The sequence below is a fragment of the Phasianus colchicus genome, chromosome 14 (genome assembly GCF_987193195.1).
Source record: "Phasianus colchicus chromosome 14, bPhaCol1.hap1.1, whole genome shotgun sequence".
Lineage (NCBI taxonomy): Eukaryota > Metazoa > Chordata > Aves > Galliformes > Phasianidae > Phasianus > Phasianus colchicus.
The window spans coordinates 13,284,495-13,312,365 of NC_143449.1; the positions used below are offsets into that span (position 1 = coordinate 13,284,495).

Below are 27,871 nucleotides of genomic sequence, written 5' to 3' on the forward strand. Positions count from 1 at the left end.
CAATTGGTGAAATGCAGTGAAAGATAATGGCAGAAAACTGTGAAAAGCCAGAATCTTAAGTCACACATGACTACCTGTGGGCATTGAATAACGTGGCACAGTATGGCATTCAGTCAAAATGAGTAGAGCTTAGGCAATAGCAATTAATGTAAAGTTTTGGGGGATTAATGACACAAGAAGCTGATAGTTTGCAGTAATCAATTGAGCTCATCTAGCCATTAATTACTAGGAAGACCTGCACTGAAGTCTTCTTCATTGCTATTAGAAACTGAAATTGATAGAGCAAATGATTCTTCTTCTATTTATCTTTTCTTTTTCAGAGTTTGTTCCTATCACCTGAATATGTTTCCAACATAGCAGTGTAATTTGTAGGGTTCTGGATGGGAAAATGGACTCTTGTAGAGGCATTTCTATTATGGTAGCTTTGCATACAGACAGGTATGACAATAAGAAGGGTCTAGTGTCTCAGATATCATATACTACTATAATTCGAAAGGCTTAATGCCTCTCTTACATCAGTGAAAGACTTGGTTCTTGCTACAAAATCAGTTAAATTCTTAGAGCTTTCTAGAAATTGCATCGTTTTGGAAAAGCAGATACATAAGGAAATACCTAGTGGGAACACGGACTATCCTTTTCTTTAAGGAACTTTGAAAGATAATTGCATTACAGTTAGTGGGTTTTAATTAATTAATTTATTTTTACAACATAAACACTGCCATTTCTAAAATGATGTGTTTCTGTTCATAAAAATGTTTTCATATTATCTTGCCTGGCATCCCCAGGTGAGCTCTTCTCTTTACATACATTTTGGTACTCTGAAAATATAGTTTGATGTGAACAGACATAGCCTATATGTCCTTCTTTTGACATCTCTGCACTTATGCTGGCTTAAATGAACTTACATCCTGAGGAAATATGAAATTATATTGTCCATAGTGTTAATTTGTATAAGATTAACTTCCAAAAGCCCATTACCTGAAGTTTAGAATGAACTCTTCCTTGAATGTATGGCTGCAGTGAATTGTAAAGCTTTGTCACTAAAATTATGTAATGCAAAGTGCTGAATACTGAATACTCAGCACTGAGTAGTGAGTACCTAGAAGTGGATTATGTGAAAGACCATTTATAAGTAGCAGAAGTGGCAACCAGTGTGTAATTCAGTTTCAGTAAGCGAGGAATCCAATAAGTTAAGTTATGATCTTGTATTCTTTACAAAGCAAATCAAAGAGAAGAAAAATCACATTTGTTAGTTTAACAGACCTTGAAAACCTCTTACTTTATACTGCTGCCCATATGTCAGGTGAATATCCTTTTATTTGCCACTAACAAATAATCCTTAAATTCCTTTTCAATTTATACTTAACCATACTGATTTGAATGCACACAGAATAGGAAATGATGCATTTTAACCCAAAATCTATTTATCTATATTCTTAGAATTTGATATCTTTATTTATTTTTTTTTTCATGGAATTTCCATCACGATTACTGGCAGAATTACATCCTGTGAAAGTGATTGAATTCCCAAGGTTTCATGAGAAATAAGAAAACTGTATCTTGCTATCTTGCTTTTCCATCATCAGTTAATGCTAACAAGATAGGTATGTGCAACTACACCCTTGTGTGTTCAAATTGACTGAAAGACTTGCATGAAGCTGGACTGAAAGCTAGAGTTGGATGAGATTCCATGAGTTATTCATGTCTCAGAGGAAATACTTTTTGTTTGACTTCTGCTTCAACTGCTGAATAATTTTTAATGTTTTACTGTTTTTTTTTTTTTTTTTTTTTTGTTGTTGGATTACTACCTTTAATAAGAATGTGAATGCATCTGAATGTGTGTAAATTAATTGCATAAGTATTAGTTCTGTGAGAAACTAGAATTAGCATCATGCTTCCTAAATAAAATGTAACCATTTAGATAATGAGTTTGTTTCTTTAAAGGCTACTCTTGAATGTGAGGAATTACACCTGTTAGAACTATCAGTTCATCTGAATATGGTTTTCAGGTGTAAGTGATGTACAAAAATCTTCACTCTCATCTAAGTTAAAATATGCTGCAGCTTAACTCACCCAGTTTCAAAATCTACCACAACCTCGTTTCATTTTCTGTTTCTAAGGTAGAAGCACAGAATATTTTATGTTTTTAACGCGGCTCTCTAACCTGTGGTAAACATTTGGTGCCTCATTTTGCCAGATACATTATACCAGACGGTTTGAATTAATAGAAGCATCTTATTCTGCAGGGGATGAAAAACCCAAAGAAAGATCTGCTTATTTAGTCTGAGCTGCTATACAGTAATACACTGTGTGCTATACACTGTGCAGCTGTTTAAATCTATATGGTGAACTGAAGCAAGTGCAGAAGGAACAAAACTGGAAGAATACTGAGCTATACTTATTGAGATTGCAGTTCTGAAATTTGAATGGCTGTATTTTATCTGGGAGAATTAGGGGAAACTGTTGTGTCCTGCATGTTTTCCTCTTCATGCTGCTTGAATTTTGAGTCCTGTAGAATAACTCTCAAGACTAATTTTCCAGGAATGACAGAAAATGTGAATGAAGAAGAAAATTACATCTGAAGAAGTACTTACTTTTTTTGTATTTGTTGTTTAGGTGAATTGAATTCTATGACATAGGATTTATTTTTAAAACATTTTTATTCCATTTATTTATTTTCTTTTCATAGTCATGATTCTCAGTATTGAGAATATTCTCATTGACATAAATAACAGTGGGGTAAAATAAATCCTTTGGAAATGAAAGTAACTGGAGCTTTAAAATTAAGATTCTGGAGAACTGAAAAGTTCTAATCAGGATTGATTGCTGAAGGTAAATACACAACCCTCACGAGAAGAATCTAGGAATATAAAGTGGATGTAATAAATATATTTATTCCTGAATAACTGGAATGAAATAAAAATAGATAGATACTTTATAAACTTTATTTCTGGTCCTGGCATGAGAAGAGTTGCTATGAATTTCATAATTCTGTCCTATTACATTCTTAGTAAATTGGAAAGGAAAAAATAAAGGTGTTTAAAAAAAAAAAATCAGGTGATATTTAGATTTTTATATTTATGTAATGATTTTCAAGTTGTGGTAGTAGATTAAAAAATAAGGGGAAAATAAAGATCTTAAAGTTTTGACCCTTTTCTTAAATTACACATACCTTTCCGCATTGAAAATGCTAACTCATAAATCTGTAGATTTAGATTTTCCTTTATATAAAAGCATTTGCTACTTTAATATCAACGATATTGCTCTGAGCTATAAGTGCTAAGCATACAAGGCAAACATCAGCCAGGGTGAGTTACTGAATACTCACTATTCACACTAACTGTGTGAATATTGAAATACTCATTGCAAAGAGACCATGAAGGAACGTGCCATCCATATCAGTTGTCAACTGACTAATAAACAAAGTTTAGGATATTATTTTTTATAAATTGAAGATAGCTTTCATTAAATGTCATGTTTCTGACTTCATGTTGTTCATATTTTAAAGGAACGGACATTAAGATATTTTGCTACTTCAGGATTTTTTTGTACCGTATTCAGCTTCAGTGTGTTCTGAAATTGTTTAACAAACCTTTTTTACACAGTTTTTATTGACTACTTCCATTCAAGCAACAGATTCTGGAAGAAGAGAACTTTCTGATATCTAGAAAGCTCTTAGGTTCTTTTCAGAGTTCAGATTCATAGCACAACTTCTTTTTAGATTAATGCGCAGATCCACCTGGATAGTGTAGATGACAGTGACATCCAGGGATACTTTTGTCTTTCTTTTGTGACACATTAGAATACCTTAATCCAAAATTTCCCTGGCAACTGAGCATTGAGGGGTGCTGTCAAGAATTCTATGTACTTGTTGGTAGAGAGTTTGTTCATTACAACATCTTTATTTTCATCTTCTGATTAATGCTTAATGTCTCCTGCTTGTATTTTCTTGACTTCCTTTAGACTATAAATGAAGGATTGGGCCATTAAATTTACAGCAAAAACCACTCCAGATTAAGAAGAAAAAAATGGAGAAAATATAATTGGTATAAAAGTTGTATAAATGAAGTTTCTTAGTATTTTTCTTTAAATAGTGAATTATTCAGTATTTTGATGTTAATAATTAAACAGAACCCAAAGTAAGATATCAGCAGGACATATGTGGGATGGGTGGTAGTTCAAGTTTGATCTAAAAGGCTTGCCTTTGTATTGAGGTTGGGCTGAAGCTTTGATCTATTTATAATGAGTATTCTAAGGGTTTACTAATTATTTTAAACCTGAAGAGAATCTCATAGTCCATTTTTTCACTTGGAAAAGAACCAAAAATAAAGCTTGCTGGAAGATAAAGGCAGAAAGTCATAAAGTTCAGACGTGTTTTTTAAAGTTAAAGCACAACCGCCTACTGGCTATAATTTCAAATAAGTTCAGAGTATTTTCTCTCTCTCATTCTGTAGTACAAGGAAAATTTCTGAACTGCTTCTAACTTTTGACCAGTGATATGGCATCCTTTATTTATCACTCCTATTTAAAAAGTTTGCAGCCATAAAGTTGAAATCATGAATTTTCTTTTTGTCTTCCTTGGAATTGTACATAGATAGAAACATGAATTGGTTTCATTACCCACCATATTTAACCTTATAACAAACTAAATTAAATAGCATATTCGTTTATGAGAAACAGCAGGATTGTAAATCATTTATACAAGAAAATTGTATATAATATGTTAATCACTGCACAAATACAACTTGAAAGATAAATCTGAATTTATCTCTGCTTAGAACATTGCTCCTGATTTGAGAAGCCTGAATGTTTAATTCCATCTATAAAGGCAGAAAACTTATTCTGCTTTATTACAGTTTATCTGTAGAATAATTTTGTCATTTCTCAGTGGACAAACTTTAATGTCCGCAGATGCACAGTACACAAATGTCATTTCCTAAAGTGATTATTATGATATGACAGAAAGGAATCAGGTGGACCTAACAATCTCCTCTAGCTTTCTAACTGTAAGCACAGCAGTTTTTAAGCTGCACAGCTGTAACAGCTGGACATTTCCATTGTGTTTGAGGGTTCATATAAATATTCCTCATAACACTAGTAACCAGGCTAGAAAACTGACACACACTGCCATCACAAATAGCAGAAATTCATTTAGAGCAGTTATGTAGGTTCTAGCTTTGAATAAGACATTTCAAAATCTAGAATACTATGTAATGTAATTTTTTTCTGATTATGTGGCAAGTAGATTTTTTTTTACAGAGACTGTGTTATTTTAACTTACTGGATGATAAGCATGAAGACTTTTTCTTGCTGAAAACATATAGTTATAACAAACAGTGAAGCATTGTTTTTTAACTGAATGGAAAATGGAGCGCTTAACTATGGTAATCAGAGCTACTTACAGCATGGGAGAAATATTTTTTTCCATTTGCTAGGAAATTTTCCAGTTTTCAAGGTATGCTGACTAGTTTAATAAATCCATAATACTTTTTTTCCCCTTGAATCAGTATTTCAAATTAAAGGTGAACCCATTTTCATGGTTCAAATAATTTTCATTAGCAGAAAGGAAAAATATGCCCAATAAGCCTTGTACTGCTAAGAATTATTTAAAATAGTTCTGAGAAGCAGTTTTTGCTTTTTGAGTTGTGCAGAATGCTCAACAAGTTTTTGTCTTTGATAACCTCTGGCTGAAATTAAAAAAACTGACACGGGTTCTTTGACTAGGCACAAATGTGATAGAAGGGAAGGTGGGTTTTTTATACCTTTATCCTGGCACAAGATTAAAGAAATGAAAGTACTGCTACCTTCACATCAAGCTCATATTTACACCTGTATCTTATCCTTGCGATTAAATTTTTATAGAATCATAGAATAATTCACAGTAGAAAGAACCTTGGGAGTCTCTAGACCAATATTCACTAGCTCAGAGACATGTCAGCAATGAATTCAGAACTGGATGCTCCAGGCTTTGTCCAGGCAGGCCTTGAAAACATCCACAGATAGATTCCACCCTGGCAACCTGCTCCAGTGCTTCATTATCCTGTGTGATTCATATATCTATTTGCCTTAACATTCAGTCAGAACCTTTCCTGTTTCAGTTTATGGCTGTTTCTTGTTCTTCTACCATGCACCTCAGTATAGGGCCTTGCTCTCTCCTCCTGTGCCAGTAGTTCTCTTCATCCTTGAAGCCTGTCTTTAGGCACAAAGACCTTGTCCATAAAGACAGAGGCAGAAAGGCGAGGTCTTTTCTATTTCTCCTTTGATGTCTGTCTCCACTTTCTTATCCTGTGTATGTCATTTTTGTACTGGAGTTCAGACGCGTATTCCCTCTGAAACCAAGCACATCTCCCGCTGTCTCCCCTCTTTTTCCTGGCTTATTAGAATGGAGTGTTCTTCTACTTGCAGGTTGCCCTTAGAAGTCTGCCAGCTCTCTTGAGACCCTCTTCTTTTCAGAGCTGCCTCACACAGGATCTCACCCACCTGAAAGAGCTTCCCACCTAAGTTGAAGTCTGCCACTTTTAAGTCCAGTGTCTTTACTCCACTACTTGTCTTCCTTTGACCTCCACGCCCTAACCAAATGTTGACAAGGTACTGTGATTTCAATGGCACTATAGAAAAGTTCCCACTGAATGTAGCATCCCTAACCTTGTTTGTTTGTAACTAGCAGATCCACCTGCTGTGTCTGATAATTCTGTGCCATGGTCTCTGGTTCAGCCACAAAGACACTGAAGTATCAGCATCTAAAGAGGGAATATAAGGAAGAAGGGGACAGACTCTAACAGGATCTGTTGTGATAGGACAAGGGGAAATGGTTTCAAACTAAAAGAGGGAGATTTAGATTGGATATAAGGAAAAATTTTATTACAAAATGGTGAGGCACTGGAACAGGTCTGTGTGGAGAGGTGGTGGATGCTCCATTGCTGGAGACATTCATGATCAGGCTGGATGGGGTCTGAGCAGTCTGATCATTGCAGGGAAGTTGAACTGGATGACCTTTAAGGTTCCATTCCGATTCAAATGGTTCTACAATTCTATGATTCTGTGGCAATATTCTTACCTTATTTCCTCACTGGATAACCACAGGCCCAATAATACATCCATCTTTTGAAAGAGTGACTCACATATTTAATGAACCTATAGTAGAGCTGGATATGATTCTTCTGCAGTGACTGCTTAACCACCATTGCTGAAGTAGTGTATTTTAAAAGTCAGAGTGACCTTACTTAAAAAAGAAAAATGGAAAAAAGGTTAATTTTCCAGAGAAACTGAGAACATCAAATTAATCAAATCATATGCAGTAATCTGTCTTTTAATTAACATTCTTGTGTTACTAGACACACCTTTACCAAATTAAAACAGGGGTAGCTATTGTCTACTAATTAACTACCACTTGACCATATAAGGATTTGTCAAGGGGATCTTCCTGGATTTAATAAAGAGACAACTTGTTACAAATTCAAATGAATCAAAATCTAAGTGGTAAGTACATAACCCAAAAATACTAGAGATAGAGCTAACCAATTTCTTAGCTGTACCAAAAAAAAAGTTAATAACTGAAAAGATCTGTAACTGCTCACTCACAGGATTTCACATAGGTGCTGTGTTTTAAAACAATGTAAAACATATCCTGGGCCCAGGAAAATAGAATTATCCAGTGTCATCAAATCTAGCATTTAGAAAATAATATTTATAATGCCAAAATATTAGAGATGGTTTATGCCAAAGGCCAGGAATGCTGTAACAGTGAATCTCTCACTCACCACACCAAAATCAGCATTGACTCCAACTGAACAACACCAATGGGAATCTTGCCCAAGTCAATGGAACATCAATACACATCAGAAGAATATAGTACAGGGTTGCACTGTTCTTTGAAATTAATTACATCTGTGTAACATTAGCTTTATAAGATTGGCTTTCGTTTGTGCTATTTAAAATACTTTTATTTAAAAGTCAAGTAGGAAATTGAAAGAGGTGGGCCATACTTTTCTCTAATGTAAAATATTTATTTTAATTAATTTTTCCCATCCTTTCTATTTTACTAATGTCAGTACAAAAGGAGTTATTAAAAGCTCCTAGCATCCTGTCTGAATGACACGCAACTAGAAACCATATATGGTAAACTACAGTACTGAGAAGTCATAGTTCACTGAACAGAAAGCATACTTAATTCTAATCTATTCTGATTAATTCTACAACTTATTGATGAATTCAGACATGCTGTAGTAATCAACTAGAAAAGGAATATACAATAAAACTGATGTTTTGCTTCTCGACTCTATATTTTGCCAACATAGCTAAAGAGAGAAACATATGGCTTGTAGCTTGTGCACATTTTCCTTGGGGTTGTGGTAATTTCTGTCTCAACAACAATTAAATACATTGCATATAAAAGACAACAGTAGCTTGGATATATGCAGAAGTATGCAGAAGACTTATTAAAAAAAAAAAATTATTTTTTTTTTTAATCGTATGTTGTGTTCTAGTATAATGACAATTTCACATAGTTATATAAGAAAAATATTCATTAATTATTATTTATCTCAGTATAAGAGCACACTAATTCACATTAAAGAAAAAAAGTTCTGCCATGGCTTCAATATATACTGATAATATAGGTTCTACCAGATTTTGTAGCTGATAAAAACAAGATTTCACAGATTCATTTAAGAAGCACAGACATATTCTCTGTTCATAAGAAGAGTTTTTTAAACACTGAAAAGCAGGCAATTTAGAAGTACTGAGGTCTATTTCTCATAATTACTGTCCTTATATAACATAAAAATATAATTGTTTTAAAAAATAAAATGGAAAATAAAAACACATTTACATACCAGTGACAACTGAATAAGAAATGTATACAAATAACTTTCAAAAACTTATGCTTATTTAACTCAGTATTTACCATGTTTAAACTCCCTAAAGAATACTGTAATTAGTTTTCTGCCTTACAAGTAATTATGAGCACCTGTAAGTTTAAAAAAATATTTGTGTCTGAGATACAATCCCTCGAGTATTTTTATTTTAGAACTTTCCTCATTTGCTCTTCGAAGTTTTTTCCACTAAATTCTACTCTTGGGATACTTTAAATGGAAGGAAATCCTTCTCTTTAATTACTTTTAAAACCAGATGAGACCTGAAATTATACTAAGAATGTTTTTCCTTCCCATGATCACTTCAGAGTGAATGTCATACATTCAAGATAGTTAAATATTGCCTGATAAGACAGTGAGATAAGCAAGGCTATACAGGTTATATTCAGACAAGCATAGCCTTAACATTGTTTTACATTGCCTGAATTTAAGTTCTCTGAAAATTTCATAGCAGATAGCAACAACATATGGGCCCATTTTAATTGCTCTATGTAGTTCACTCCATAATGGCCACATCTTTTGAAATAATTATTAAGTAAGCAGGAATGTTGCAAGACAGCTGCACAAAATCTGCCTTGCTGTGGATCCCTGACTGCCATGGGATACCTAATGATGTCTTGATGTTCTACTGTATGAACAGGATGGTGGTTCATCAGTCTTACTAGCTGTATAATGACAGAAGTGTGAAATTTACAAGTAGGTGGATCTTAAGGAAGATCTCTGTTAAGGAATGGTAAATCAACACTTCATTTTTTCTCACTGTTCTCTTTCACCCTCTCAAAATAGACTCTTTGGGAATTGTGCAATACCACAAATAAGAACATGCTTTTGACATTGAAAACACAGTCATTATGTTTCTATGCCCTTTTTTAGTCTTAGATTTATAGTAAATCAAACCCTAAAGAAATAGTTCTTCAATACGTGTGTGTTGGCTTTTATCTTTAGCCTGAAAAATTTTCTCAGTAAGAGAATTTTGCTTAATCTGAGAAACAGACATAAAAAGGCATAAAGCCAAAGCTTACAAAGAATTACCCATTAATTTGGCAAGCCTAAAACACTGACTTTTGTTTTGTTTTGTTTTTCCACTGTATTGATCATAAAATGATTTTGGCATTTATTTAAGCATAGTAGAACCAGGGAATAATTTTTTTCTTAAGATATCTTCTGATTTCTGTGCATTGAACTACCAATACAATCTGATGGAATGACTTCTTCATACAAGCAAATTACCAGTGACAGATAAAAATCACTAGAAGTTATTTGGTTTAAAAAGAACTTTGGGTTAATGACTGTCATATATGTTCCTAAAACACACTCCTGACATGATGGTCAGTAAGTGTCCTTAGAGTATGGAGATGTGTAGCCTTAAAATTTTAAATCTACAATTAATTTAAAAAAAAGACAAAATGACCATCATGAGAGTCTTCACCAGTTTGTGGTGGTGAGGAATTCAGACCTTTTCACTTCTGTATTCTGCTTCTGTAGGAAGAAATATCAATTTCACAAGCTTTATGAAGAAATATACAGGCCCAGTCTTGAGTTTGGCTGACTGGGAGACCAGGGAACAACTCCTGTTATACAGCTCAGTAAAAGCCTACCTGGCTTTAATTTTCATTTTTTTTCTCTTCCTTTAATCTCTATTAAAGACACTGTAGACTCTATTCTTGGAGGAAAAAACATCCACTGTTTTTAAGTTATAGCAGTTTCAGATTTTTTCTGGCTTCTGTAGAAGTTCAATACTAAACTAAGAAAAGGTTAATTAATACCAGATCAAGAAGCATAGTTTGCTTCAGAATGCTTTTCCTGTGTCTTGTCATGCAAATACTTAAAAAGAACAGGAACAGTATGAAACCATTTATCAGCCCAATGCTTGCCTCAGAAATTGCCCATAGAAGAAGATCTTCTTGAGGACCCCTCAGTATTGCCAGAAGATCAGCTCCACCTTGTAACATTTGACCTAGTTAAAGACTGCATTCAAAAGAGAACTAATCTAGATTTCTCAGAAAGAGTAGAAATGAAAGTGGTTGCTGTATTTTCAAAACCTGCAGTAGTCCTGGCTAGGTATATTCACCTTGCAATTGTATTTTCACAAGAGTCTTTCTCCCAAAGAAGAGGTTGGGATTCTACTGTAATGTCAAATCTGACTCACTGTTACTATTAAAAGTTACCAGCTGTAATTAGTGGAGAAGTTTGAAGCTGCAGTGTTGTATTGTCAGTTGTAACAGCTTTTAATTATCTTATTTTTTTCTTTAAAGCGATCAGCTTTGCAGAAGTTGAATATGCTTTTATCATTTTTTACTCAAGAAATGAGCTGACACATTTAATATAATTTAGATAGAAATACTGTTACTTCAGAAAACAATTGGAATCTGTTAACTTGTTAGAGGATTTTGAATACAGGAGACAGCCATAGTACTTAGAGGGATTTTGCCATCATCCAATTAAAATAGTCCTCCATTCTCTCTAATACCATTCTATCTGGTCTTAAAATGCATAAGACTAATTACATTAGTGTACAGAGGCTTGCGTGGCTAATACTATTGGCCATTTCCTCAAATAGAAGAATTATAAATAATTAACCACTTTGCAAATAACACCAGTGTTTCTCCTCCAGTACTAGATTTGATACATAGATATGCTGTCACATCTGCACTGCTTGCAGCAGCATAAAATACTCAAGCTTAGACCAAATACCAGTGTTGAAACTACAACTGCCCATTCCATTCTCCATCCAGCTCACTTAACTCATCAGAAAACCAAAACCTTTTGTTGCTATTTCTAATCTGGTCTTATGCTGAGGATAGAAAGAATAAAGACTGAGCTTTATAGATTAGCCTGGTAATAGGACAAGCATGACTTGACTCTCTTGAAGACCCTTCCCTCCCTATCAGGAAAAAAAAAAAAAAAAGAAAGAAAGAAAGAAAAAAAAGCTTAAGATTTCCAGGAAAAGGCCATGGTTTTTTTGAAAGAACACTGGTGAAAAAGTCTGACTTAGCAGACTTCTGGTTGCATGCACCAATCTAGGAGGCTGGATACAGTTGTACTATGTAATATTGTCATTTTTGGCAGGCATCGTACTTGTCAATGTGCACAAGCACTCAGGTAAATGGAAGAACCCATCACCCAAGGGATATTACACTGACAAAACAGTCAGAGGTCCTCTACTTAAGACATATATAGTTAAATCAAGGAAGTTCTTTAACAGTTGTCACTCTTAAGGAAGGAAAACTGCTAGGAAGAAAAGGATGGGCTGCATTGATAGTGCAGCCACTCCTGCAACCATTACTGATAGTTTCACTTCTTGGATTCAGCTTGAGTTGATTGCTCAAGACTGGAAAAAGTAAAATTTGTCAGCTTCTTGAACCCACACACATACATACATATATACAAAATTATATGCCTGAAGTAAGTTTATGAATTAAACCAGAAAGAGAATATTTAGAGTATTATGCTTCCAGAGTAAATATGATTTTGAAATAGTATTTGACTTGAAATTCAAGAGCACTGGATGAGCTATCCAGCACTGGGTATGTATTTCCTAGTGCTGTGGGAACCTGAGTCCTGCTGAAGCTTAGGGGGGCTAAAACACTGATTCTGATTAAATGATTTCCGATTTCACTTACTTTCACAGTGACATATCCAATTAGAACATTTGAAAATTAGTTAATAGAATTTGAATAATAAGGTACGTTCAGTATTTTCTAATAACTTTGAACATAGCCTTACCACAAGTCTCACTGTAGCAAGGAAAGCATAAAGCGTAATTTATAATTGAGTAGAGAAATAGAGTAGTCTTTTTTACTTTGAGGGACTATTGGCTTCTTCTTGAGATTATTAAATTTTCACTCCCATGTACAAGAAAGCAGTATATCACCAAGATGAAATGGAAAGCTTAATAAGCACTGTATCTCTTGATGTTTACAGAAACCTTGCCAACTATTTTAAAAGAAGCTCAACTGAACTCTAAAATACTGACACAAATGAAATTAAGAGGAAATAGCCCTTGCAATGGTAATATCAGATATACCATTCACACTATTAAAAATCTACACTGTTCTTCAATCTACTAGATGAAATGAGAATTTACCTGTCTGGGACTATTAGAAAATCCAAGCTGCAGAAAAAGACTGGCATTTATTTTTTCAGAAAAATGTAGAAATCATACAATCAGTTGGTCAGCTTTTAAAGAAAAGTAATTTGTTTTTTCTTAACAAGAAAAAGCTGGGTTTCTCATATTCAAAAACTTTATAGGAAATTGTCAATATCTCACTCTACAGAAAAAAATCATAATTCTCCTATTTTTGCAGATTTGTAACAGGATAAAATTATTTTGAAATCCAGTCAAACAAGTGAACTGTTAATTCTTGGAGAACTTTTAAGATCATTATAGAGTACTTGTTATTGTTAGGCACTAGGTGGCCTGCTTGCTAAAACATAATAATATAGACTTATACAAAGACAATTTGCAAAAGCTCTGGAGGAAAATAAATAAATAAAAATGCATCTTTCATTTCCAAGGGTGGATGTTGCATTTAAATTATCATATGCAAAGTAACGTATGATGAGAATCTAAAGACAGTACAACCTGCCTAAACACAACTTAGTGCACATTTATTTTGCTCTTTTCTTGCAGATAATTAATATTTAGTTTCTTTCTGTATGTTGTTCATATTTGCATTGCAAATATTCTCTCACCCTGCAGTGTCTTACCAGTGCTGACATCACTGAGACATCTACCTACATGTGACTTTTTTCCTCCCTACTACCACAAAAGGTTGAAGTTGCCCACAGACAGAAACAATACTGATCTGTTTATTCTCAAAGCAAAAGCTCTTGCTTCTCCTATGGAAAATACAACGTAGTAGTAACATTTGTCTTAGGAATCTGCTTGGGTTACTGAATTATGCTCAGAAACTTGAAAAGGGTCAGTATTATTTATGATTTCTGAAGAGCAGATGTAAAAACTAACAGTTGTTCACATATACTCTATCTGATCCCAGGATAGCAGTGTACAAAGCAACAGCAATAACAACAAAAGAAAATTAAACAGAGTACACAATGCAATATCTCACATCACCTTTAAAATATATATATATATATATTTCAGCAACTGAAGGCTAGAAGTGACCAGTATTCCTTAACTCTTGCAACCTGAGTTCTACGCTGGAATAAAACATGATCAACTCTTAAGCAATTTTAACATTTTCATATGTTCACTGGTGACTCTCACTAGTATCAGTAAAGATAAATAAAATAAAGATAATAAAGATATTCTGACTTGAAATGGCCAGCTTTTGGACATTTTAAAATTAAACAACAAATGATATATTTTTCTTTATTTAAAATTTTATGAAAGAAACATTTTGGTGACAAGCTACCGATAAACAAAAATAGTTGCATTGCTCAATTGAATGGTTAAAAACTTAACTACAATTTTATTTCAATATATTTATTCATAACTTTCTTTTTAAGTCAAATACAAGATTAATGAAATGGCTGTTTTTCTAATGATTTTTTTATCTATCTCTGATGGAATTCTAAGTTATTAGTAGTCAAGGAGATTGCAGAGCTCTTACTGTTTTCCAGAGAGCATGTTAAAAGCATACATCTGAGCATAATCTGCATTCCAGACAGCACTATTTTGGTCATCAGCTTGGAAATTCATCTTTTTTTTTTTTTTTTTTTAACTGCATTCCCCTAATGTCTCTGTGATAAAACTAACAAATAACAGAAAGCCCATGCACTGATGTCTAATAGTATAAGAAAGGAAACTGTGTGAGCAGCATAATTACTTGTTTCATTTTTCTCCTGAAATCTTGAAATCATATGAATTTAAACAGTTCTGGTGACTGAATATATTTTTCTAGGACAAAATAAATAGATTTCAAGGTGATTTTTGTTTTAATCAGAGTAAAAGTAGAACACACCAGCAAATCTTTGGTAAAGCATGCTTGACACGTTATGTTTCATGAAGAGTTCTCATTTTTTTGTAACAAGAAAGCATTGCATCCCGACAGAAGAGGAACTACAAGTATTTGTATTTGTGTGATTTGATCAAAAATTGTATGCCTCCGTATTCCAGCCAAGTCTGAACATAAACCTCTTGAACTGATTTGAAAAAATCAGACTTGGCAGTATTCCTTGGATTACAGAGAATGATTTTCCATTTGAAACAATGCAGCATTCATCCACAGTGCACTGAGGGATAATATATCTCCTCAAGCTGTCAGAAAAAGAAAAAAAAAAAAGTGATATGTGGCATACAACCAAATAAATAAATAAATCTCATCACTAATGCTGGTGTTGGCAGTAGTCAGCAAATAGATGATATGCATACTTCTACTGATGCATAGAAACACATCACTGTGAGACATTACACTGCCTCTAGGAAACCATCATCTCCAGTTATGAGAAAATAGGTGTCATGTGCAGAGTCATGTAAAATACAGCAGAGTTGTGTTGGACAAATAGAGCTGCAGGTCCCATGTAGATGTAAGACAATACATCACTCTTTTTAATAGTCTCAGGTTTGAAAATGGTCAAAATACATCGTAATACTTTGCAGTATAAATGGGACTAAAGTCATAAAATTGCAGCAAAGTGTTCCAGTAGTCTTGTTAAGCCATCTGATATTTTAGTCCTAATAATTATGTTGTTACAGAAATTGTGGCTACTTTTAAATACAATAATACTATAATACTTCCAATCCCTGTAGCTGAAGTCTTCTCTGGGAAATTTGCTCTAGGATACTTTATACATATCAAAGCTGATACAACATGGTAACCCTGATAGATTTTGGTAACAAAGCAGCAAATTTTCTTTACTCTGGGTTTGAATTTTGAAAATTCTGAGCACCTGTAATTTTACTGGAAGTCATTAGGAGATCTGACTGACAGTTACATAAACATTGTTGGGGTTAAAGATTTAAAATATTATTTTCTCTATTCACTTAATCACAAATCAATATTTCTAATTCTATCACCAGAAATTGATGGAGCAATAAATCTTGGCACTGTTGTTCTTATCCCTTGTGTAGCAACATATAATTATGTCCTTATGTCATTTGTGTTGATCTTACTTAAGTCATTCACAGTAGCTTCTCAGTATAAAGAAAAACAATTTTCTTGGTAGGTCTTAGATTTGGAGACATAATTAGATGATGAAAAGGAATAATCTATCTGCCGTGTTTTCATGACATTTATGTTACAACATTAATAAAAACATCTGATCTCCAGAAATAAGTGAAAAGTATTTGGTCATTTTTTTGTGAAACAGTGAGTGTTATCATCATGAGAAGCAGGATGAAACTTACAAATGACACCAGCATTTAATACAATCCCATGTTATCTGAAGATTCTCTGTGTTGTGACTGCTTCAGCTAATTGGCCAGTATGTGCTTTTGGGGGTTTTGTTTTTTTTTCCTTCGCAATTTTTTTTTCTTTCTTTCTTTTTCTTTTTTTTTTTTTTTTTTTTTACACATTCAAATAATAAGCTTTATTCAGGAGTGAAGGTTAAAGTCACTTCATTTGTATGCAGAATCAGCTTTTTCACACATGTTTTGGAGCATTGGCATGACTATCACTTGTGTCTAAATATTCTGTGATTCTGTGATCATTGGCAGTAGGCTGACCGCACCAGGTCAATGAATATGTGTATTTCTAGACAGGAAAGCTTTGTACACATTCTAAAAACTTTTATTTCATTCTCAGTGAGAAGGAAGTGACAAAATGCAACTAGCACAACTTCCATTGCTTCAGTACAATTTCATAGGAAGGAGCTTTGGGGTCTTCAAAAACTTACAGAACTTGGCAAAACCTCTATTTTTATTTTTATTTTTTTTCTTGAGACTTTGTTAAACATCTCGTTTACCATGGAAGGCTATAGTTGAGAGTATAGCTTGTTTAGATCTGGCCTAACATTTGTAATAGAATGTAAAATGAAGTATTCAATGCAGAAGCATAACAATATGTAAATATTTAATAAAGTTCTGTTGCTGAGATGTGTGGGCTTTCTCACATTACACTTAAGATAATCCATTCTATTTCCAAAGCTATAGTTCTGGCATAGTTTGTAAATCTTGCTGAAGAAGCCACTGATTTCAGTGGACTTGAGTTGATTTAGGAAATCTGAATCAACAGGAAACTCTCTGCCACTCTTTATAGCACATTTACTATACAGGTAAAAGAAAATTTAAAATAGGGAATCAGGCCCAGCACATCAAATTACTGCAATAGATTTTATAGGTATTTTTATAATAATGTTCCATCCTGTGACTTTTTACTGAGTATTTTTAGGACAAGTAGTCCAACTGTTTTTGGCATCTGCCTTCTTCCAGGTCTAAAGAGCTACACTCCGCCACTTCCACTGGATAATCTAGTTTTCAATCCCCTTTCCAGAACCACTTTACTCTAGTGCTCCTGGCACAGAATTTCAGTGCTTTGAGAAGCAATCCGTGTGTCTGTAATTTCTAGAGCAGTTTGGGGCTCTGTCAGGTTAAGAGGAGCTATACACTAGAAAGTATTTTCCCAGGAGAGTGAGAGGATTATAGTGGTGTTTTCTTTTTTTATTTTTACTTTAATAACGGGAAAATATTTTTAATTGTATCTATAGAAACTACATAATTTTAGATTTTTTTCTTATGTAACAAAAATGCATTATACATTTTACTAATAAGAGAAAAAATTCTCAAAAATTTATACTAATTCACCTGTCAAAAGTTGGCATATCTTTATTAGTCATGCATATGGTAATACTGAGTCATTAACAGTTCAGTCCTACGCCATTAATATATAAAGTATTCAACAAAACTTTGTTGCAATTCCTGCATATTTTCCAATGCCTTTTCTGATTAAAAGCTACATCAAACATTAGGAAAACACAATTTTGCAGCAATCAGAGTATAAAATAGCCATTACTGTTACTGTTGGCTTTGTTTACAGTTGTGGAATCAATGTGTTGAAGTACAGATTGCTGTATGGTACAAAGGTACAGCAAGGAGAGAATTCCTCCTTAGACTGGGAAGAACAAATAGCTAAAAACAGAGTTGTGTCAGATGGAAATAACGGTATTATTTAATGTGATTGGTGGAAGAGCATCAGAGGGAAACGTGTGTTGTTGATAACATAAGGTAGGAATATGTGAGGCTTGACCTTAATCCTGTTAACTCTAACAAACTCAGGTCAAACTCAGACACTCTTATTACAAGCAGCTTTTCATTTCCTCTTAGATATTTTTATTTTCTGTAGTTATTAGGAGAAGGGTGGTTCATTTTCTCCTCACAGTTTTTTCTCAAACCGCACAGTGCTGCAGCCACTATTGCTGACCTCTTCTGTGCATTTAGCACCTTTCAACTTGAAGGATCCCCAAAGCGCTTCACAGACTATAAATACGGAGATTATTTCTTGAAAGTCCGCACCAAAACCATCACTCTGAAGGAGCTTTGGGAAAGGGAGCACAGAATAATTTATCCCATGGATGCTATGGAACTCAGGTTACTTGGGCCAGAATGCGTAGAGGGCCACAGTGTAAGTGCTTACTCATGTCACAGTTTCTAAAGCCCTCTAGCCTAGCTTTCTTCGTCAGCTGGTGGCATACAAAAAATGATGCGCAAACCTGTGCGAGTTCAACCGAACAGGTTTGCTCTAACGCAGGCGAGCGGTACCTCAGTGTTTTACGTTAGCACTACTTTTCTCATGCCTACTTTACTCCCACGCTCTCAGCGGGCCGTGACAGGGCGATGAGGGCAGCCTCAGCCACGAGGTGTGACGCGCAGCAGGAAGCTGGTGGCTCCCGCCAAACATTCTTGAAGGCGGCTGTGGAGAGTGGGCGCTGAGGCAGCTGTTCCTGTGATGCCGCTGCCCACACTCAGCCTGGTGGAGCGGTGAGCTTGGAGCCCGCTGAGCTCAGGCCAGGAAGGAGCCGGCCTGCCTGGATGGCGTGCAAGAGGTGTCTGCTTAACACTTTTGTTTTGCTTTCTCTCATGTAAAAGCTCCATGGTTCTGACTTAGGTTCGTATCACCAGGGGGTTGGTTTATCCTTGCAAAACCCATGCTCACGTGTTCTCTCAGAATCTTCCGCATTCCATCCTGCCATGCTTTATTGCTGCTGGGGAAGTAGTGAGCAAGCTGTTGTACCCATCGGTAACTTCAGAGACTGTTTCTTCCGCTGTGCGATTTGTGCCTGGTATTCTTACAGCTTCTAGGCTTGTGTTTACATTTATTATTTATAAATATTTATTCTTTTGTGCTGTATCCACATGGCAGTCTAGGACAAAAATGCTGATTTGGCTGTTAATTGGTGAGAATTATACGCTGAACTATGGAAAACCTCTTTTGTGTTATGCTTTGTGCTTTCAACTCTTGACCGGTACCTTCTAGTTTGAATCTCATTTCCATTTAAGCAATTTGTAAAAAGAACCAAATAATCCCATATGAGAACTGGTAGCTGTGCTGCCAGGAGTGAGGAATGTGTTCTTCTGACCAAAGTGATTCTGCAGGACCTGGGGCGCCATTAAAGTTTGCTTTCTTTCTGTATTGTGTAAACTTCTGCTTAAAGGCAGTGGGTTGCATAGGAGCCATTTTGCTTCTTGTGAAGTTTTTTCAAGTGCACTTAAAACTACCTGAACTATTTTCTTCCGTTTTACTGGGAAATAAGAAAATAAGCAGAAGGTCTTTGATTTCTTAGCTAGTTGTTAGTTATAGTTTTGAGTCATTAATTATTTTAAGTAAAGACTGTGTAAATATTTGAAGACTGTATGTTGGAACGTGGTCATTCCTGAGTGTATCAGCATCAGAAATGGAACAGAAGTGTCCATTTTTAGACAGTTTGATGGGAAACTGGAATAAACAAATATTACAAGATATTTTATGAATGCTTTCTTAATTCAATGTACTGGTCCTCTATCACGATAGCACACTGATTACTTGCTGAGGAAGCAATATGTAGAAAGTTCAGCAGTCTTTTCCTTTTTGGCTTGTGGGAATACTCTAAGAACATGTTAAAAAATCTGAGAGTGACTTCACAGGAAGCTTATGCTTTTGGGAATGTATCATGAGAGAGTAACTGATAGAAATATGAAAGTTTAACCGATTGAAAAAGTAATTTGTAGAAAAATGGTAAGGCTCTGATTTTAATCGAAATTTAATACATGAATACTGCTGCCCAGGAGAGCATTTACATTTTTATTTCTTTTCAGAAATGATTCAGCTGGTGCAAAATTTCATTTATCTTGAATTTAGCAAGAATTTCAAAACATAAGTAGTTTTTCTTTTTAAACGACAGCTCTTTATTAAAAGAAAAAGAGGTATATGTGTACTTATTTCTAAAAGTGTTTGGAACAATGTTTTCACCAGTGGATCTTTTGAGAGGTTTATGTTAATGCAGCCAGATCACTTCAGTGTCTTGAACTGAAAGGGGTTGAGGTAAGAAAGTGTCTGATTTCTGCTAATCTACAATGAAGAAATGTCATTATGTATGTGCCTGGGCTCTCATCAGAGTTGTATTTGCTGTGAGTAGGTAATAGACAGTATAGAATTCAGCTGTAAGCAGTATTCCTGTCTTTATTCAGAAATGCTTGAATTGTTTGTAGATACTGTGAAGTGTATTTTCCTACTATTCAATAATGAAAGTTATGAACTGGCAGTAAGTCAATAAGGCAGAATGCATTATGTATGAAACAGGTGATCTTGACAATCACTATTTCGAAGGATTTGACACAAATGACTAAAATCAGATTTACTTTCCCTTTTGAATAAATAAAACGTGCTTGAAGTTGAAATACATCCAGCAATCACATGTTCGTGTAATTTCTTATTGTGATAGCATGCGCTTTTGTCACTGGCTCATGGATGATACTTCTACTTGCTTTAGTATACGTCTAATTTTCAGATTTGAGTCACGAACAGATTTTCAAGGAACAATTCGAGAGCAAATTTCACTTAATGCGAAGAGGTGTTCTTGTGTTGAAATGCAAATAAAAAAAGGCAGTGACATTGTGTATCATGCTATTACTAACTTTTTTTTTTTTTTTTTTTTTCAAGTAAATGAGTTTCAGTGAATATATGTATACTTTAACTTGTAGAGCGATGGAAATTGTGGCACTCAGACTTTTATACGTTCATTTGTTTTCTGAAATAGAGACACTGATATGTTTAAAATAAAGATATCCACTTATCATCAGGGAGATCTTTTCCACTATTTCTGTCCTCTACCATTAGCTTTCTGTTCAGCTCTAGATCAAAACTGTTCCTGATGCTAACATCAGGAGCAGCTGCTTCGTATTGCTGACAGTATATAAATAAACTTTGTACTTCTTAGTCTCACAGGTTTGAAATTAAAGGATATTTTAAAAGTCTTTGCTGAGTAGTTGGTAGATGCATTCTCCCAAATGTAGTCTGTGCTTACCATTTTAGTAAAACAGCTTTACAGGGATTCATTTGAAACAATTAGAAGAAATTACTGTTTATGCCAGATACCAATGTGATTGAGTACAGTTTGTCCATGCAGTGTGATTATTGCCTGTTGTGTATTTGTAGTTCTGCCCGCTGTTTCCAGCATCTTGAGACAAGTTTTAATAAGCACTCTTGCTTTTAGTTGCAGATTAGTATCAGGAAAGTAGAATTCTGTTTCAGTAGGAATCTAAGAATTTCTTGATTTACACACCTTGGCAGCTTCCTCATGGAGCTGCAGGAATCTGCCTTTTTCTCATCAACTTTATTTCTTTAAGGAAAGAGTGTTTCTGACTTCCTATAATAGTGGTGGCAGGGGAGGTAAAAAGTAAAATAAATGGGAGAAAAAAAAAAAAAAAAAAAAAGACATACTGTTTTTTAAACAGTGAAAACTGTCCACAGGACAGTAAGCAAGTTGTGGTTTACACTCATTTAATTCTTTTGTTGCCTTCAGTGGCTGTGTGGTGGTGTTTTGCCTGGTGAGACAAATTTCCAGTTCATCACTGGATAAGAATCAAATTAAAGTAACCTCATTGAAGTCAGTACCATCACACTAATAAAAGATAGATCAAAGAATAAATCAGTCCCTTAGTGGGTTTTGAGTAAAATCATATAAGGGAATGAATTGGAAAGCCCTGAGAATATAACAAACTGTCTGTTTCTCTGTGAGATAGGTTTTACTCTTTGAATATGATCACAAAATATATTATGTGGGGAGTGTATTATGTGGGTAAATAGTGAGGGCTGGAAAATAATTTCTCTTTGAAACAGTTCGGAGCGTGAAAGAAAGTTAAGGATGTTTGTTATCATTTGTTTTCTTGGCATTATAAAGAAGAGGGGAATTCCTGTCAGGCTAAAGCTTTACATAATTTTTTTCTTGTCATCAAAGATGATAAGAAGTACCAATAAGGGCTGTTAACTGTCATAAAAATCAGTGAGTTCTTTAAACAAAGCATGATATGTGTGATGAGGAAGGTAGATGTTACTTAAGCAGTTATGTTGGTGACTTATGGCAAAAATAGCATTCCTAGCAATCCAGCAGCTGAGATTTCCCAAATACAGTTGTAATCCATACATACATCAAACAGGGTTCAAAAACTCTGAAATACAGTGTGGAACTTTTTTATTCAGAGAGAGCCTTTGTGAACTGGAATACTTACAAATTGCTCAGTCTTTAGTTAAATAGCATTATAATCATGGTACTGTCTGAAAAAGAGAGTTGATGTTACAGGGATCTTTTGCTTTGAGAAACAATGTTTTAACAAAGCCATTTAATTCAGCCTATTTAAGGGGTCCCAAGTTGATTAGAAGCAAATGAAAGGGATGTTATATTGAAAAGAAGTGATATACCAACTCAGTTTGTCCATGTGATTAATATGAATATAATAACTTTTCAATGTTTATATACTGTAGGAGTTTTGGATTTCAGTGTAATGTTCCTAAAGCAATCTATGGTGCATTTATCTTCATGCATTAGTCCAGTCCGATATTAAGCTTTGGGAATCCTTACTGGCTGGGAGCAGGTAGAGTCTTGTGTGTAAAGGGTGGGTTTAGATTCTACCTTCAAATCTTACTCCATGAGGTAGCTGTAATATTTATATTCTCATTACTTCTCAAGGTATGATTTGATGGCTGCTATAATAATACTTAGATTATGACACTAATATTTAGTATTTTGGACAAAACAAGAACAACCAAACAGCTGCATTTATGAACATAGATGCTCAGATGTTAGAGTAGATTGGTAATTGTTTTTTCCCTTCCTGCCTTCCACCTTGTCCATCTGGGCCATTTGCCTTTCTAGTTCAGAATTCAGCATACAGAGAAAGCAGTAAATTCTTTTGAAAGCTAGGAAAATAGCTTGGAAAGCTCAAGGTTACCTCTCGTTAAACAGTTTTTAAGTATTGCCTCTTAGTTCTATTTCCTATTTTTTCACCTTAAAAGTGTAAATGTTGGAGCTTATAGAAAGTGTGCTTCAGAGTTGGACTATTCTGCTTGGCCTCTATATTTCAGTCATCAGGAGAGCCTGTTTCCCCACATGTACTGTCACTGACTTTCTGCTCGGTTCCTTTTTTTTTTTTTTTTCCTTTTTGTATTTTTATCTTGCCTGTCTTTCTGAGTTCATGTCTTTTTCCACCATCTGTTACCATTCACATGCTCTCTTTTGACAATTTCTCCTAATGTCCCATTTTTTATGTGGCTCTGTCGTCTCCATTTCAATTCCTTTTGCCTTCCTTTTCTTCTAAGATTTGAGAATTTTAGAAGTACTTTGATTTTTTTTAAAGGTCTTTCAGAAATATGCTTGGTTGATAGCATATACCTCCTGCTCCTCTCTTTGCATTGCTGTTGCCATAGTATTCCCATCACTGCTATGACATAAATGACAGGCAACATACAGCTATGACTATATAAATAGGTTGCTTAAAGAACAACACTCTTCCCATGGCATAAAATGTTCCATCATATGTCTAAACAGAAAACTTGACTAATTTTTTTTTTGCCACCTTAAAGGGCTGTAGCTGTAGAACAGTTCTTAAAGGTCCAAAACTGTTTCTAGAACTGATTAGAAAGGAGAGTAAAAACTATTTAAATGTAGTACATTGTACACAACTTTAAGAATTATGAATTATGAGGTTTTCTATATATTTTTTTTCTTTTTTTTTTTTCTGTCTTAAGGATAGGGATTTTTGTTGTTGTTGTTGTTTTTGTTTTTTTCCTAGGAGTTTTAACATTGTGTACTTCATGTCTTTACCACTTTGTTTTTCAGAAAAATCTATGGGAATAACAAACATAGTGACATTACTATTTATGTCATGGTTACAGTAATAGTGCCCTACTGTTTCAGTGTTTTACTATATTTCTTCCAAAACAAAAATAGCTTTAATGGAATGATTCAACATTTGTATCCTTAAATAAAGTGGGGAAAAATATACATTGTAATGTAATGATGGGAAGTTCCACTTCATGGTTTCCTGACTAACCTACTTATATATCTCAGTCTTTAGCAGCTCCGTATCCATATCTCAGTATCCCATACAGGTTTTTGTCGTTGTTTTCCCTGAAAACAAGGTGAATCTTTTTTAAACAGTCATGTATACAAAAAAGTAGTTTTCTGAAATAAGGTCCTTTTGCAGCTCGAGTGTGCAATTCCTTTAGCAGGTGTGATGTTTGTTAGACAGTTGGGGACAAATACAGCAAATGTAGCTTAGAACTATTATTAGCTAGGTTGGTATATTTGTGCAATATCACCACAATCCTTTCATTAAATTCATGCTGCTACCATAGTGTTACTGTGTTACTGTTAATGATAACCAGTATCTGCTGATGACTTGTTCATTTGCATATGTAAATGGAGTTTAATATTGTAATGGATTTATAAAATGACTGTTTATAGTACGCTGTTTCTTCATTCTTGAATACCTTTTTAGTGTTGTGTTATGCCTTATGTTGAAATACTGCAGGTAATGCAATACCTGTGCCACATAAATTGCATATCTGGTTTTCACCCATGTCTGTAATCTTGTTCAGGTTAATTGAATAACTCATCTTGGTAACGACTTCTTTCATAAGTGAGGACTTGCAGAATTGGATTTTTCTTACGTGTTGCTCCTTATGTATAATCACAAAGCCAGAAAATGCTTTGCAGTTAAATCATGTTGATGTAGAAAGATAACACCTTGGAATGTTAGAAGTTGCCTTCTTTATCTGCTACTTACTCCCACTGAAAAGCAGGTTGCAGAGTTGAAATGGAATAATTAAATTTGTGTTCCTAATCTGTTTCACTGCCAAGTCAAATGTTTTAATTTAAATTGCTTTGGAAGTGATACTGCTGAAAGGCAGTAACTAAAGGGTGAAGATAAATACTGGCTTTAGGAATTCCTTAAACCAATGCAGCTTGACCCACAGTTGTAAATCACTTCATACTATGACAGGGAGAGTGGAGAATAACATCAGAAAAGAGAAGGAAGAAGTTAATGTTTTTAATCTAAGCAGTGAAAATAATATAAATGGGCGAATACAGCTATATTTGAAAAAGACACTGAGCTGGTAGGATCTGAAATTTCATTAACTACGAAAATAAATTTAGCAAGAACTCTTGAACGTTATCTTACTTAAATAGTATTCAAGATTATCCTGCATTCTGTGAAGGCAGAGTGGTGTAAAGATTAGGCAAAACAGCATATTCTGTGCACAGAACTATACAGCGTTTTTCTCTGAAGGCTGTCAGCTAAAGGTATTTATCTGTATATACCTATAAGTCATCTCATTCTACTTCAGTCCTTCAGTAAATTTAGTTCAGTTGCTAATGATCTTGAGAGCAGAATATATGGTTATTCAGAAATCAGTATGTAAAGTACATGATGTTCTTTTACTCAACCCTAAACAAATCTGTGTTTCACTTTAAAGGTGTTGGTCTCAGAGTACTTTGCTCATGTATGAGTAGACTTCACCAGATTTAGAGTTACACTAAATTTCTTACAATTGATTCTCCAGAAAATACATTAAATACCAGAGGGGAAATCCTTCCTGTATAGTCTCTTTCTCTCTCCCTCTTTTTTTTTTTTTTTTTTTTCTTTAATCAAAGAAAGGACAGTACATCCCACTGTATTGGAGACTAATGGCAAGTATCCGAGGTAGAGATTGCGTGCTGGTGTGGTGAGCTATTGGATAGCTGAGGCTGCTACAAGTTTATGCTTGCTGCTAGGAAAAATATTTTAGCTTTAGTGCTAGATTAAAAAGTTTCAATGTTTTGCTCTTCACCTTATTTTGTGTTGGAATTTGTCCACTCTTGTCATGGGTTTTGGTAACAAACATAAATTTTATTGAATTGAGTAGCAGTTTATTTTCAAAGACCAAATCAGACCTTCTCTCCATACAGAGTGCTGTATTACTATTTGTTTGCTAGAAAGTCTTCAGCACGTTGGTGCCTGAAGAACCTGGACTATCTGCTACTTTTTCTTGCTAGTTTAAGTTCCTTTATTAAAAACAACAGCAAATAAATTTGGTCAACACATATACAACTTTGTCAGCCCAAAACTGGCAGGCAAGGTAAATGCATGTTCTTAGTTTCCCACCTCTAAGCAGAAGGTATAAAAAGCTCCTGTTCCCAGCAGATGGTTGCTTCCAAACTCCTTGCAGATACTTTTATTGGAGACAAAAAATTGAGGACAGATGGCAGGGGGTTCAAAGGAAAAGATTTTCTTCAAAATGAAAGAAAAATCTGAAGCTGTATATAGAAATAATTATTTGTCTTTATTGTTATTTGTATTTGTTAACTCTGGTTCAGTTCCAGGATTCTTTCCTTGAGTTAAGTAAGTAGTTGTGAATAAAAATACATGCAAGACATTTTATGAGTTTTCTGAAGGACTCTTGAGTCAAATACCATTTTATTAGATGAGTTTACAAACCATAGTATTCTGTATATTCTTAAGATTTTTTCTCTTTTCCTTTTTTTTTCCAGCTACTCCTGGTGTTCTACACGAACCTTCATTAGTCAATTTGGAAATGGACTTGCTGTCTGGAACCTACCTCTTGGCAGTCTTATTAGCCTGTATTATATTTCAATCTGGAGCACAGGAGAAGAACTATACAGTGCGGGAAGAACTGCCTGAAAATGTCCTCATTGGCAATTTGCTCAAGGATCTTAATTTAACACTTGATCCAGATGTCCCCCTTTCCTCGCCACTACAGTTCAAGCTTGTATATAAGACTGGGGATGTACCACTAGTACGAGTGGAAGAGAACACTGGTGAGATATTTACAACTGCAAACCGCATAGACCGAGAGAAGCTGTGCTCTGGCATCTTTAGTGAGAATCGCTGCTTTTATGAGGTGGAGGTTGCTGTTTTGCCTGATGAAGTTTTCAGACTGGTCAAGATCAGATTCCTAATAGAGGATATAAATGACAATGCCCCCCTCTTCCCATCTACAGTTATTAACATCTCTATCCCTGAAAACACAGCAATTAATTCTCGCTATTCTGTTCCATCTGCCATTGATCCAGACATTGGTGTGAATGGTATTCAACATTATGAACTACTTAAGGTGAGTTTCTTCTCTTCTTATGCGTTGTTTGTCTTTGTGTTACTGCTGACCCACAACTATTGTCAGTCCTCATCAAATCATTAGAAATATGAAACTGTGAATTGTGATAATGGTACTCTGCAGATAACTTTTGAAATCTTATCCTATACACCTGAGAGCATTGTAGTTCATCTTCTTGGAGAAAGCTGCTTGTGTGTGTGTGGCTGTGTAACTGTGAAACATGCATGTCCTCCTTAAATGTCCACTGACATTCAAATTATTTGTACAGCTTTGGCTAATAATTTTCTTGCACCATCAAGAATATGCTCTCGTCACCACCAACATAATAACAAGTGGGTTTGTGTCTCCCTATTGCATGACTGTTATATTTGAGCAGTAGTGCTTAGCCCAGGAGATTAAGTAATGTGCTCTGTTATAGAGAAGCCATGAAATAGCAAGACAGACTACTCTGTTCTGTAATAGCTGTTCTATCTACAATTTAATTGCATTTTTCTCTTGTGTGCTTTC

General features: G+C 34.7%; 1 protein-coding gene across 6 annotated transcripts in view; it reads left to right on the forward strand.

The window, feature by feature from the left end:
• Positions 1–27,871, forward strand: part of PCDH11X (protocadherin 11 X-linked) — a 441,647-nt gene that overhangs the window by 22,062 nt on the left and 391,714 nt on the right. For all 6 annotated transcript variants that reach the window (XM_090150278.1, XM_090150279.1, XM_090150282.1 and 3 more), the window contains exon 2: positions 26,781–27,364. In XM_090150278.1, the coding sequence (XP_090006404.1) occupies positions 26,825–27,364 (540 nt within the window). In that variant the 5' untranslated portion in view covers positions 26,781–26,824. The remainder of the gene's footprint in view (positions 1–26,780; positions 27,365–27,871) is intronic.